Source organism: Mercenaria mercenaria, chromosome 2 (genome assembly GCF_021730395.1).
Source record: "Mercenaria mercenaria strain notata chromosome 2, MADL_Memer_1, whole genome shotgun sequence".
NCBI lineage: Eukaryota > Metazoa > Mollusca > Bivalvia > Venerida > Veneridae > Mercenaria > Mercenaria mercenaria.
This window is the reverse complement of record NC_069362.1, coordinates 99317996-99333909: the sequence shown is the minus strand read 5'-3', so window position 1 is coordinate 99333909 and position 15914 is coordinate 99317996. Positions and strand designations below refer to the sequence as shown.

Genomic DNA, 15914 nt, shown 5'->3' with positions numbered 1-15914 from the left:
CATGTTGCCGGAACCTGAACTAAAATTTTGTTACCTGAACAATTTTTCCGGTGTCTAGTTCCCAGACTTTCACAGAACGATCCTGCGACCCTGTCACCAAATACTGACTATCCTTTGTACATTTCAGACATGTGACTTTATCAGTGTGACTTATTTCCTTTAATACTGAACCATCCGACAAGTTCCATATCTGTAACCTTTGATAATAGGGGATAATTAGTATTTTGACTTCTGTTTATATTAACTTAAACGGGAGATTAATAGCTTAATAAAAAGACATTATAAACGGAAGGAGATAATAAAAACAATCTGACTAAAGTACTTGATCTTCTAAAGAAGATCGCAGGATGACCCATTCACATTCATCTTTCTTCATATTTGGATTTTCGAAATTGCTGAACCATCAAAATAGAGTCGAATGTCAAAGGGTAAGAAAAATGTGTAGTCAGTCCGGGGCTCGGACCCGGGACCCCTCGCTTACAGGGCGAGTGCCCTACCGACTGAGCTAACCGCTGTCTGACACCTTACGTGACCAAGTCCGTACCGTGACATATGATTTCTCTTAAAACACGATGTGGTCGTCATAAGAATTGTAAATATTAAAAACCCAGGCTAAATGTAGATTTTTTAAACTTCTACTTTCACATTCAAAATGTTGTAAGCAAGGCTCTGATTGGCTAGCGGAAGGGTGGTCAGAACATGGCTATCAACAGCACGTCTTCAGATCCTAAGCGTAGCGTAACTGGAGATTACTTTAGTCAGACTGATAATAAATACTCACAGCAAGGTACATTCAGTACCATGATGACTTAAGAAGATCTACTTAAATTAGAACCAGTCATGAATATTCATCTATACAATATTTTTTTTTTGTCTAAGCTATAAAACTACACGCAATGATGTAAATAAGAATTGCCAAAAAATAAGTTTCTTCATTGTGGGAACAATGTTTGAAAAAAAAAAAGATCAAACGTTTATTCCTTCTTAAAGCCTGAAAAAATACATATGTTCCATACAAAATTCATCCTGTTCAATTTGACCAAGATAACCCCACTACTCAACCCTTTGATTTGGTTTGTTGAAAACGTAATAATTATCATACTTTTGATGAACAATCGCAGTTAATTAAGTCGGTAATAATCCTTTTTTAAAACTTAATTGTCTTAACTTTTAGCTTGCTGGTGGCTAGTGATTCTGCTTTTGCGACCAGTGCAGACCAAGAGTATCGTGCGCATTCCGTGCAGGCTGATCATTGTCTGCACTGTTAGCTATTCAGTCAGTAAATTTTGAGTAAACACCACTTTGAATAATATGTGCTACTGCCTAAACTAAATGATGGACCAGTACATTTTAGAAATTTAGCATGGTAAAGATTAAGATAGATCAGAGATTGTTTGGAAAAAGCAGAGCAGTGATTGTGTCCATATTCTACGGTGCCCCTAAAGTGACATGTTACACACTTTTTTTCCAATTAGGTAATGTGAGACTTTTTTTTATTTCGTTTAAACGAAATGATTTCGTTTAAACGAAATGATTTCGTTTAAACGTTTAAACGAAATGATTTCTTTTAAACGAAATAAGTTATTTCGTTTAAACGAAATCATTTCGTTTAAACGAAATAGTTATTTCGTTTAAACAAAATGAGTTATTGTTTAAACGAAATAACTTATTTCGTTTAAACGAAATGATTTCGTTTAAACGAAATAAAAAAAGTCTCACATTACCTAATTGGAAAAAATGTGTGTAACATGTCACTTTAGGGGCACCGTAATATTCCAATATATTGTAAACTAACACCTGTTATCTCCACCTCCAGATATACAACGCTGGCTGTTTGGAGCAACAAGATGTAGCAGGGTTGGACCTGCATACAGTCTCATTGTCTGACCGTCCTCTGCTCTCCACATGTGAATTTTTTGAGACACATCGAACGATAGGACGAGTCGATTATCCGATAAAACGTAAACGCCGCTCACTACCTTGTCATGTCCCTGAAAATAATTGAAAGAAAGACAGACATTATAAAAATATACTGTTTGCAAATAGATTGTGTTTAGAAAATGTTCAACGTTTAATATCAGACCAACATGCTTACAAATGAAGAAGGTGAAGCACCATCTTTAGTAGTGTACGGAAAAGTAACAGTGAAAGTTGAAAAAGGACTCGCAAATAAGAATGCTGAGAGTTTTTATACATAATTTATTTTAGGTCGATTGCAAAGGAAGTTCTACAACTTATAATAATCACTCTCGACACCTCATTCCTGATGGAATCCATCGCCACGAGGGTATGAGAGAAGAGGCCAGTTTCCCTTTTAATGCTGAGCGCCAAGCAAGGGAACTACTGGTGCCATTTTTCACGTCTTTGGTATGACGCGGCCGGGGATCGAACCCACGACCTCCCGCACTCGAAGCGGACGCTCTACCATGAAGCTATCGAGGCGGTTATATAGAAACGGTTCAATCCTTTATTTGGATGAAGATGTACCTAGATTGAACTTATATCTGAACAAGATACAAATATACTATATGTTCAGTGATCTATCCCGCTCTCACTTATGTTTGACATTCAGAAGTCATTCTGAAATACTTATCCATTTTTCAGTCATCCTAAATATCAATTTAAAGTATATTTGTGATTTTATAGCATGCTTCTACTCTCGTCTTTTCTTGGCTTCCTACAAAGCATAGTCCAACGGTTCTGTGTTTGAAGACTTAAAACATCCGAGTTACTCTCCCTGTAACAATCTAGGTACATCTTCATCCAATTAAAGGATTGAACCATTTCTATATAGCAGTTAGAGCTAATTTTGTTTCTTTGTTGATACACTTGTAATTTGGTGTCGCCAATATTCGTGACACCAGGCCAAGGCATAAATCTGGCAGAAAAAGCCTGATGCTTAAATTGCGTTGTACAATATTTCTTTTGTCATAAAACACACCCCTCCAACAAAATTTTATTCCATTGATAACATTAGCTACATAATGAAATGGGTCTAAAATCAGATTTCGTACACTCACTTTGTAATTTGTAATGACGGTTGCCATGGTAATGCTCCACACTTTCAATGTCTTGTCACTTGATCCGGATACAGCAAAAGAGTTATCACTGGCGAGATCAAGGCACGTCACTGCAGCGGTGTGACCGGCGAAATTTTCGGAAAAGTCACTTATGTCAAGGTTCCATGTTTTCAAAAGCCCATCCTGACTACCTATAAAAGGGGTAGAATTTACCATCTACGGAACTAAAAGCCATTTAGCCAAAGACAATACAAATGTCATTATAGGACGCACACATTAAGCACTGTTCTTTTCGACTACGAGACATGTGACTGACTGCAAAAAGGACAGCGGGGAAAGCTTACAGAATTACGTGTTGACTGATATTTTATAAAACTAAACGTGTACTGGCACATAGGCGAGCTTTAAGCGATTATTGCATTCCTAAAGGGTGTCACTGGTGTGTCCACTACCACTTAAGAACGTCGTTGACATTTAATAAGTATATTTCGTCATAGTGCATGCATAGTACTGTCTATGTATCAGGGACCCAGTCAGTTTTCTAAACTGTACCTGATATTAGTTTCTTGCTGTCTGGCGTCATGGCAATACAGGTAACAGGTCCACTGTGAATATCATGATAGGTCTCCACTGTATAACGCTTCAACAAACTCCATACGATAATTTCGTGCTAAAAATAAATGCTATCATTGGTAAAATACCGGCATAATTTAAAAATGCAGACACGATTCTTGCCCGCCTTTTATAATTTGGTATAGTATCAATCATATCAGAGCTCAAAACGACAAACAGATGTACACTGCCTCGCAACCGAGGCTAAATCGCAACCGAGGCTAAAAGATTAATCTAGAACAAGTGTGTGGTTGGCTTCATATCAACTAATACTGACTGTAATTCTCTTTAATATTCATTTAACGGCAAGGCACTCTCATTTTAACCTGCAATTTGATCATAAAAGGCTGTTAAAGGCTAGATTTGTTGTACAAAGTGTTACGTATATCTCTTTGATTTTCTTTTTTCTCATGTATATATGTGTATGTATTTTTAATTTTAGCATACACCGATTGACATGATTTTACCTTTGATGCCGTCACTACAAGTTGTCCGTTCTCTGACAGCATTGTAGAAGTCACACCATGTTTATGTCCCTTGAATACGTTGAGAACTTCATTGGCGCGGAAGTTGTAAAGGTACACATCCCCGCTAGATGTTGCTACCACGCAGTGATGACTGTCTGAACAAATCGACACACTGTTTATCTAGATGAAAAAATACAACTTATCAAGACACACATTTCATTTTCAACAGGCTGAAAATACTTCAGACCTGACCGGAAATCGAACCCGTCACCTCTCACACTTAAGGCGGACACTCTACTACGTTGCTATAAAAGCTAGCTCAATACCAAGGAAGTTTAAGTGCACCCTTATACTCTACCCTACTACATTAATAAGACAACAAATCAAATAAATATTAAATGAAAAATGATAACTTAGCTAAATGCTTCATGAATGGAGTGTTTTCTGGGGAAAGTTCTTTTCTGAAATTCAGTAAAACCTAACACACATTCAGCATCAGGTTATCAAGATCTATGTAATTTAGTCTAATGACCTGACTCTCGTGAGTCACTGTTACACAGTCAAGTTTGTTTCTATACGTGATTTAATTAAGATCCAAATCATTGTAAATATCTATGAGCTAAATGCACAAGTCTGCCACATACGCAACTAGAAACTATATTGAATATTCATTTCCTATATTTGAGTAATAGTCTAAATCCATAGAATTTTTAAAGAAGAATTTGAAAACATACTATTCAAGAGATTTTTATGCATTGTTTAGGACATAACAGATAAGTATAGCGTTTTGTTGAGCTATGTCAGTTATAACTATATGCTTTCCCTTAAATGTTAAACTGGAATTATGTACTGTTTTATTTAATATAGGCTTTGTAATGTACTTTGTAATTATCTTTATGTATCGCAAAGACTGTTTTATGTTTTATAAAAACTCATATTACAACGCCAATAAATATATACGTGTATAAAAATAGGTGTTTGATAAAATAAAACAGTTTCGTTTTCAGTTTTGTCCAAGATATATTAATATATCTGGTCCGTACGGTTTCCCATCTCATGAAGAAGAAGGTAAAATCCATTAAATCTCATATCAGGTAGTTTTCATTGCAAAATGCCCAAAAGGTACACACGTTGTTTCTACTAACTTTGTTACCAAGGCATGATGTGCTATGCTGCTGCTCGAGACTTGATACTTCTACAGATTTGGGTGTTCCTGGATTCTGTACCAGTACAAACCTGTTACTTGCGGAGAACAGGCTTGTACTGGTACAGAATCCAGGAACACTTGTTAGGTTAACTTACGAAAGACCCGTGGTGACATTTCAACTTCATTATTTCACGATTTTTGCTTCCTGATTTCACGATTTCTATTTCATGAATTCACGATTTTACGATTTCCACTTCATGAATTCACGATTTCACGAATTCACGATTTCACAAAAAAACTTCACGATTTCTTGATTTCACGATTTCTTGATTTCACGATTTCCACTTCATGAGTTCACGATTTCACGATTTTTGCTTCCTGAATTCACGAGTTCCACTTCTTGAATTCACGATTTCACGATTTCAACTTCATGAATTCACGATTTCCACTTCACGAATTCACGATTTCCACTTCATGAATTCACGATTTCCACTTCATGAATTCACGATTTCATGATTTCCACTTCATGAATTCACGATTTCCACTTCACGAATTCACGATTTCTACTTCATGAATTCACGATTTCACGATTTCAACTTCATGAATTCACGATTTCCACTTCACGAATTCACGATTTCCACTTCATGAATTCACGAATTCACGATTTCAACTTCATGAATTCACGATTTCAACTTCATACTTCATGAATTCACGATTTCCACTTCTCGAATTCACGATTCCCACTTCATGAATTCACGAATTCACGATTTCCACTTCACGAATTCACGATTTCACGATTTCAACTTCACGATTTCACGATTTCCACTTCACGATTTCATGATTTCAACTTCACGAATTCACGATTTCCACTTCATGAATTCACGATTTCTACTTCATGAATTCACCATTTCAACTTCACGATTTCACGATTTCCACTTCATGAATTCACGATTTCTACTTCACGATTTCACGATTTCACCATTTCAACTTCACGAATTCACGATTTCCACTTCCTGAATTCACGATTTCACGATTTCCACTGCATGAATTCACGATTTCACGATTTCAACTTCATGAATTCACGATTTCCACTTCACGAATTCACGATTTCCACTTCATGAATTCACGATTTCACGATGTCCACTTCACGAATTCACGATTTCCACTTCACGAATTCACGATTTCCACTTCACGAATTCACGATTTCAACTTCACGAATTCACGATTTCACCAGTGGAAATCGTGAAATCATGAAGCAGAAATCGTGAAATAATGAAGTTGAAATGTCACCACGGGTCTTTGGTCTTTCGTATTAACTTCCCGCCGTTACATGACTGAAATACTGTTGAAAAACGGCGTTAAACCCAAAACAAACAAACAAAAAACAGATTTGGGGCAGCTGAATGACATGCTTCGAAATTTTGACATGCACTTTAAGATTTGAACTTAAGTTCAACTAAATGAATCTTTAGAGATTTTATGAGATGGTCTATAGATATCACTCGCGGACCGAAAAAGCCGAATGATAACGGTTAACTTAATATCAGGTCATAAAATACTCTGCAAATAAGACATTTTACCGTCTGACATCAGAAAAACGCACACAGTTATTACGAAAGGAGAAATTAGAATCACTATATCTCATTAATGTTTATTTTGAGCTTTCTACAACGTACGTAATGCACATAATTCACGTGAAAATATATACTTGCTCATGAAAAATGAGAACTAACCATGCCACTGTGAACCTGGATTGTTTGAGCTACTGTTCCTGTTGCCATGGCAATCACGTGTATCGAGGAATTATCACAACCTGTCGTGTAAAGTTAAATCTTTTACAGATGTCATTTCAATAACTTATAATGGAAGATAAGCACGTTCTTTCAAAGGCAAATCATTATATTCTAGAGAAATTATGTCGGAAAACCTTGATTGAGGTTAAGATGTTAATCTGGTATCTTATATCTAGACTGCGTTAAGCAGTTCTCATTTCCCTCTAGTATTTCAGTACTGCGAACTTTGTAGCACTATGTTTATAAAGTGCAAAGATCGAGATTTTTTCTTCTCCCTACACATTATCATAACATTATATTACATAATCAACGTATAAGCCGTTACTATAGCAACAAATAAGATACATTCATCAACATGCAAAAAAGCACACACTTGCATGTGCACGATTATTTCAGTCTGAGTTTACTGGCGCCATGGGAGGTAACTAGAGTCCCCGGCTTTAACCTGTAGAATATCTTACCTGCAACAAGAAACGTTCCATCAATAGAAATGTCTATGCAGTGTATAGGGCTGAGTACGTCAACATCTATGATATTCATGTGGTTCCAGTCCTTCGTGTACCACACTATAATCTTACTGTCCAGTGAGCCTAAAACAGAAAACACAACAACCTCGCCATTAGTTATCTTCAACCCACAGTTTAGTTTTCAATAACAATCATACCTACCAAGTTTGATCTCTCATAAATATTGTAGGATGTGTAATTTGGAAAACGTAATTGTGGCAAACTGACGAACGGACAACACGAGGAAAACAAAAGTATAGAGAAACGCATTCTAAAAATAAACCTAAATTAAATTCTGATTTAAATGACACAGGAATAGAAATTATTGCGCACAATGAGAGGGTCGCAGTGAGGTTTGTTTTCAAACATTGACCATGCATTCGAAGGTAACAACGTATGTTAACCTTTGTGACAAATAAGATGTTTGGCATGTTTCAACAACGCCACTTTTCCTTCCTCTGGTTTAGTAATATGAAATACGCGGAGCGCGTTCAGCTAGAGAGTCGCCTCCAAAATTGAAAGAATAGTTTTGAACGTTAGAGGTTATTTATAAGGTCACGGAATTTGATTGGCCAGCTTGTTATGACAACAGTTTTCGAGGTCAGTTGCTCAGTCAAGTGTGTTTTACCAATTCTAAGTGTTCCTTCTCGACGTTTATTAACTTACTTGTTATTAATATTGTATTTGATTTACACAGACGGACGGCTGTTACACGTTTTCGATGCATTGATAAGGTTTTTACGACATCTCCATTAGAAAGTCTTTTTACGACAACAGATCCATCTTCAGTACCACAAATCAAGTCTTCCTCTTCCAGGCATAGTAAACACGTGACAGCGCTTTTGAAGTCCCTGAAAATAACTTGTATTTAATTACAAGGAATGTCTTTTCATTTCCGTTTAAAATATCACCGGGGTTGTTTACAGATTGATGCCATAGGTTTTTAAACATAACTTCCAGACATGTATAGTTTTGTTGTTCCTTTCATTTATAATGTTTTTTTCATGTTATATGACAACATTTGAAGTTGGTGCTTATATGGATCGATGATTTCGTCCGCTTTAATACCGCTGTTCGAGTAAACTATCACGGACGTTCTAGGCGCAGTCAAGCAACCAAAATAAAATCAATCCCTGGATTTAGAAACACAACTTACGTGTGCCTCTTCAGGCGAAGTGTATCTTTATAGAGAACATTTCAGAATATTTACGGTCAAAAGGCAGGTCAACACTATAGTAAACCGTAATAGCCAGTTAACGACACAAACCACTTCCAATGTATAACCTCAATTACATTTTATAGTACATTTACGTAAACAGTTATTATCATAAACGCCCAATCTGACTAAAGTACTTGATCGTCTAGCGTAGCGTAATAGCAGATGTACTTTAGTCAGATTGATAAAAACGCCTGAGCAATGATCCATATACATGTTCAAAATGTGTAAACGTGAAAAAGTAATTTACACACCCTACCCAATGATGAGTTTAGTGAAACAAGTCCTTACAAAATAATCAGTTACTTTATACATACCTGTATATATCAAGGCAGGATTCAGTATCGAGGTTCCAAGTTCGGACTGTTTTGTCCTTCGCACCAGAGGTTAGCATCCTGTTGTTTGCGTCGAGATACATACATGTGATCTCTCCAGTATGCCCTGTAAAGTAGGAAGGAGAGCGAAGTTTACTTAAGATGATGTACACTAATCGAAACTATTAAGTTGTTTTTCTATTATTTGATCTTTGCCCTACTTTTGTACCACATACAGCACAGTTTGGAATTTGCCAGACTGGTCTAAATTTTATAAACATTCTGGTTTCATACAGATATGGTACAGGCTGCAAACTACGGATTTCAGTATCAATGAGATTTCCCATTAATTGACCTAGTGACCTACTTTTTTTTATCTCAGATAACCAGCTTTGGAACCTGATATATCCTTCATTGTAGTGTAATGCTTAGGTGTTTTGTATTTTATTTCGGGTATTTCTTTCAGAAGTTTAAAATTTTAAAAATTATAGAAGATGAAAACTGTACATTTCATTAATTAACAATCAGACAAAACTTGTCAACTCTGCAGTAGCTTCGGGGTGTAAAACATCCGTTAATATCCAAGTTAAATAACCAGGTGGACAGGAAGTGAAATAATGTGTCTGTTGTATTTTCCTGTATAATCCTTTATAAACTCAATATACTATGTGATCAACAAGGGGTGGGTGGAGGGGAAGCAGCCCAGGTGACGGGCAAGGGACATGGTCGTCCCGCTCCCGTTAAAACTCAATTATCATTGATAAAAGGTAGGCTGAAGTACATTTATAATTAAGAAATGTTGTTAATAGAATTGTTAGCAGAACTGTTTTAAAAGGCTCATTGAACATTGATTATATCTGTGAAATTAGACAAAACATTTATAAGTAACTGCTCTCCGTAAGAAATAAAAATTTTAAAACTGTCATACAAGTGTTGTGTTTTCAAGAAAGCTTCAGGTACACAAGTGTTACATAACATCATAAATAGAAAACAATTCTGCCCATATGTTATATTAGTCTAATAGATAGGGCCTAGATCTGGTGGAAAATATGGTTTTACATAATGACCTTCTTTTGATTCCAGATAATCCAATTTTGACTTAACCTTGATTTTATAAACATTTTGACAATGTTTCATAAAGATAATAAAGTAGAACATATGGCCAAGGGTTTCTGTAATTTGACCAAATTACCTACTTTTTTATTCTAGAGGACCCAGTCTGGCCTGGAACACTCTGACCAGGTTTCACATACACCATTCTAGAATGATCTTTTTATTTAATCCAAAATATTCCAGTCAGTTCCAAGGTCGTCTGGAATAATATTAAGATAAGCATTCAAACCACGTTACCTTTGAGATTTGGCCAAATATTTAACGAACCATTTGTGGACGCCGGATTATGGACACTGTACCATCCACTTATATTAATAACTCAAAATGAACCCACTCTATATAAAATAACTTCTTTATTTTATATATAGTGGGTAGTCTTATTGATCAATTTCAGACTCCTGTGGTTTGACAGGCAAAATAGTGTCATGTTAGAATTATTAACATATAACATTGTGCTGACATTGCTAGTACGTACCTTTGAATGACTTAACTTTTCGTCGTGTTGCTATGTGGAACATTGAAATTGAGTACTCAGCAGCAATGATAATGTGTTGTCCGTTTGGCATCAAGGAAGTGCAAGTAATTGGTTGGTCATGTGACATTGAAGTAACCAATGGCTTGTGCACTTTATCCAGCCATGTTGTCAAGGGCACCAGGAGGGGAAGAGTATAATTATCACACCATTCCATACACTGTGTAACCAATGGCTCAATGTAACGTGGAAAATAAACTGTAAGTAAACAATTATATATGAAAATAGTTATTACGAAATAAGATGAAATCTCTACGAGAAACCAAGTGCATTAATTTGTTGCCTGAAGATTAATTATTATATGCCTCCGCTGGGAATCGCCGATCAGTTTCGCAAAGAGGCTCCCACTAAGCCAATCAAAGCGTCTTAGTGATCCAGATTTGCATTACCTCATTAAATCGGAGGTGAAAATCTTTTACTACTGTTACATATCGCGGGTGCTGACCTCATACACAAATATTACCTCTACGGTGGACGCATTGGTCGAGTGGTCTTTAGAAGATGATTTCATATTGAGGTGAAGCCTCCGGGTTCGATTACTGGCTAGTCCCTTTGCGTTGTGTCCTTTGGCAAGGCACTTTATCACAATTGCCATAGTCGACCCAGCTGTAAATAGGTACTAGCAACTTGCTGTGGGTAATGTATAATTGGCTTTTACTGTTCTTAAAATAGGGTCAGTCAAAAGCTCTACAGAGCCTATGTTCATTGTTTCACAAAGCGATGGTAAATAAAATTTACCTTTACTCTTTACTCTAAAAAATCTTACTGATTAGAATCAGTAAGTCTGTTTGCTTCTATTACTTGTAATATTACGTTCAACATTTGATATACGTTGATACGTTACCTGCCTGGTACGGATAAACTGACGCAGACCAACATAATATTCATTCTGGCTCGGGCAACTGTCACAGCGTAAAAAAGTATAGGTTTATATCGGAGATGATATCTAGGGAACCCAGTATTTTTTTCTTATAATTTTGAAATAAGTAAAAAAATTCTTATATACATATACGGGTATACGTATACTATTAACAGGCCGGAAAAAGTAACATATAAACATCAAAATATGCCAACAACTGGTAAAATAACCTATAAGATAAATGACTTGAAACTGACCAAGGGAGCATATATTTTACCTTTAATTTGCCTCATCCTCCCAATCAGCTCATTAGCTAACTGCAGAGGTGATGTATGAAGTGCTACACCGCCTGTCATTAAGGTCAAATCTAGCAAATGCATATCTTCGTCAACAAAGAAAGACTTCACAAGGTCAAGGTTATACATAACCTTCTGAATATTGTCTGCATCAGCCATTGCCAATAGATACTCAAAGTTGCAAAATGTGTTCTCTTTGAATCGTTCTGTGTCTCCTATTAAGAAATAAAACATGTAGGTAAGGACTACATTTTAGGTGGGAAAATAATAATAATATGTTCGTGGCCTAACTTCTATTTTTACGTATCCATTTCATTTATACATACTCTTTCAACATGATAACTGGCATATTTTATATAACATGAATTGTATTAATTTATCACAAATACTATATGAATTTGCGCTGTACTATATGTATGTTATAATAACGTGGTTTCTGTGGTGACATCCGGGCCTTTTAACATCTTAATTTAGTATCAGAAGAAACTACTTTATCATATTTTGAAAAAAAACAAAAAAAATTTAACATTCCATTAACCAGCTGTAAAAGACGGTTTCAGTCCAAATTTTAATAGAACATGTGAACACATTTTTTATGTGTTGCGATCTGAATGTTTAAATGCTTAATCCCATGAGTTTTCAATAATATTTCAAGTTCAAGGACAAACCAGATTTTAAGAGATGGAACCAAAGCTCGTGCAGTTTTCTGAGGTTGTACATGACGTCATTGTAGACCAATGGTTGAGGACTTAGCAGTCGATCAACGTCTTCTGTAACTTTGGTGAGGTCATCGTAGTCAACGAATGGATTTCTCGTGTTCCACTGCTCCATGAATATATTTGCTAAGTGCCTGTGCACATGCACAGTGTGTTCCGGCGAGCTTAAGTATCTCTGGCGAACAGCAGCGACACATTGTTTGTTTATCCAGGTAAACAGCGTTCTGTTTCCAATACACCTCTTGCATAACAATGATCCTGGGAAATAAAATTATATGCTGGAAGTCATCTATCTGTAGCTGAGATAAAAAAAAAAGATTTAGAAATTTTAAAAGTGTAAAAAGGACTATAACAACATGTGGATGCTATTTATTACTTAAATGTTGAATGTTTGTTCCCCAAAATCATAATACAAGCAGATAGTTACCAATTTCGTGTCTAATTCTAGCCCATATATGATAAGGAAACCTTAGCACCATAGGTTGTCCCTGTGGGTGAGACTCTATAAGGACTTGGTCGTTGGCTGACATAACGTCCATCAGTTCAACTTCTGTCAAGCCGTACCTTGCCAGCGTTATATACATACATAAAGCGCTGACTATGACTTTTCCGTATGACTTTTCAAGCGAAATTAACTTATTTTCAATAATGCTTTCCATTGACACTGGTATCACATCTGGTAGACTTCCGATTATGTTAGGTTCACTCCAGGAATGCCACCTGGTGGCCATCTTGGAAACCTCCGTTATGACAAAAGGATTTCTGTCTTTTGAAAATGAGTTTATCACAGCCTTTCTTTGGTGTTCTGTTAATTTTCGCTTAGTTTTGAACAATATTTGGTTAAGCACCATTCCGCTTTCGTCTTCTGACATGTTGTTGATGTAAACAATGACATCATTATTGAGCAATTTGTTTTCAATTCGTTTAACAATGGCGGAATGCTCTGTAGACGAACACGATACCGTTATGTGGAATTTTGGCGGCAATCTTGTTGCAAGCCAATCAATTGCATCAAATGTTGTCGTCTGCTGCTCCTGAAGCAACTGCATTTTGTCGATTCCATCGATAAAAATCAACAAATGCCGTGTACTTTTGGACACTCTATTCATCAAGCCGTGAAAATAGTTCGTCAGCTTCCGTAACGAATACGTATCAATGTTAATTTCTTGTTTCAAAATTAAATTGATTTGCCAACACAGGTCCCTGAATATATCCTCTGCTGGAAGTGCCTTTGCCGTCAGACCCACAAAAACAGGAATTATAACAGCATCCTTACCAAATAGTTCCCGGGCCCTATAACACATTTTTGCTATAATTGTACTCTTGCCTGACCCCTCTGGGCCTTTGATAATACTAAGTTGATGATCTGAGCGGCCTCCATTTATCAAAAGGGCCTGAAGTTTTGAAATGTATTTTTCAAAGCCTGTAAAGGGACTATCATTGAAAAGATCAATACACCTGTGCAAATGAACCAACTTTTCGTTGTAATCATACGCGTGCTTTTGTCTACCTTTTTCAAGCAATCTTAGAGAATTATTCGCATTTTTGTTGTCAGTCAGTCCGACTAGTTTTCTGGTGACAGTTGTAATAAAGTTTTCGATGTAATCGTCATGTATTTTTTTACTTTCTTGAAAGTCTTCTAACTGACTTGAAATATTTAGCTGCAGGGCATGAGACTTTGGTACCTTGCAAAGCACATCTTGTTTAAGTTTCGAGATGGAGTGATGAGCAGCTGGGTGGTTTCGAGATTCCTTTCTCGAAGAACTTGACGAGTTTGCACTGGACCGATCAAAGCCATTTGGTTGATCTTCCTCTGCAAATAAGAGAAAATAATGCATGATATGTAGGTGTAAGTAAAATTAAATCCTACACCATCCGTAGCAACTGTTATACAAAGATACAGCCAGCAACCTATGATTGTGCGATAAAATATATGACTGGCTTTACATTTTACCCCCTACGATCGTATTATTGTAATAAGAATCTTTCAGTGGTTAAAAGTACTGATCAGGATCGAGAGTTAGTGTTTAAACAGTACGAGACTCAATCGAGTTACCACAACACAATTACTCTAGAGCAACATTGTTCCATTCATACCTTCAACTAGTAAGAGATTCTTTTTCTTGCAAACTGTATTCTTGAGGGTTTTTTTTAAATTTTGATTTGAGGGTGAGGGGCAAGTGACTTAAGGTAAGCGACCACGAGAGTAATCTTAACACTCCAGGATGTAATACGAGTTTTTACAGCACTGGCTAAACACGGGAAAATCTAGTGTATCAAGCAAGACAAGTGGTTCTATCTCATTTCAATTACGTATAGTACAAAACGGTTGTAAAACAACATTTCAAAGGTATAGTTATATAATTATGATCAACTTCTGTGCGGGTCGTAAAGACATTTTGATACGAGTGACACGAGTCATGGATGTGACATCACTCCCAAGTTATATTAAAACGGTTTGTGGCTTTATGATTACTAGCTTAATCCTCAATATTCCGTTAGCCCATGCTTTCAAGTCGAGGTTGAGTTTTAACAGCCTACTGATTGTTAAAATGTTGTTTCACATCGGATGCAGAATTTTGAATGGTTAGAATAGCGTCCGAATTCCTGCCTATATTTTATTCACTGATAAAACAAAGGGGTACATTTGCTATTTGTTAAATAGTTTAAATCTGGTTTCCTATACGCAACAAATGATTTTGATGCTGGCCCGTTATAATTGATTTTTATTGACCTTAATTATTTTGTTATTGTTTTCGATGTAACTTTCGTTAATTGCTCAGAAATGCTAATTGTTTTGTTTATCTGGTAAATTTAACAAAGTTTAACATACCAATGATTTGTCCATTAATTCTACCTAAAGTATTTTGTTTATTTCAGAACTAGTCATTTATTTTCGAAACTACCCAGTAGCGATTGCTTCTACATCTGTTGTTTACGATTATATGTGTACATAATGAACTTTATATTGATATATTTTTGAAATTGCTATGAATACTATGAACTAATTATAAACATGTTATTACGTTGCAATTTTTGAAAAAGGTATAAATACTCAGGAAAAATGCTTAGACCAATTACCTTACTAAGTTGCCTTGGTAAATTATTTACAGCTATCCTAAATGACAGAATTACAAAATTTACAGATGATAATAAAGTTATCACAAATTGCCAGGCAGGATTTAGGAAAGATCATTCAACTATAGACAATTTATTCATACTTCAAAGTTTAATTGATATCCTAAGAACCCAAAAAAAGAAAATATTTTGTGCTTTTATTGATTTTAAACAAGCTTTTGACACAGTTTGGCGCCAAGGTCTGT

At 36.0% G+C, this 15914-nt stretch overlaps 1 protein-coding gene across 1 annotated transcript in view; it reads right to left on the bottom strand.

Moving 5' to 3' along the window:
* The window catches only part of LOC123562408 (protein qui-1-like), a 51692-nt gene that overhangs the window by 9465 nt on the left and 26313 nt on the right, over positions 1–15914 (bottom strand). The window contains exons 8-20 of the mRNA XM_053537351.1: positions 13019–14404; positions 12544–12849; positions 11857–12090; positions 10664–10918; positions 9079–9202; positions 8212–8396; positions 7501–7629; positions 6980–7059; positions 4100–4279; positions 3573–3690; positions 3021–3211; positions 1798–1991; positions 35–197 (exon numbers count right to left, since the gene is read on the bottom strand). Of these exons, the coding sequence (XP_053393326.1) occupies positions 35–197; positions 1798–1991; positions 3021–3211; positions 3573–3690; positions 4100–4279; positions 6980–7059; positions 7501–7629; positions 8212–8396; positions 9079–9202; positions 10664–10918; positions 11857–12090; positions 12544–12849; positions 13019–14404 (3545 nt within the window). The remainder of the gene's footprint in view (positions 1–34; positions 198–1797; positions 1992–3020; positions 3212–3572; positions 3691–4099; positions 4280–6979; positions 7060–7500; positions 7630–8211; positions 8397–9078; positions 9203–10663; positions 10919–11856; positions 12091–12543; positions 12850–13018; positions 14405–15914) is intronic.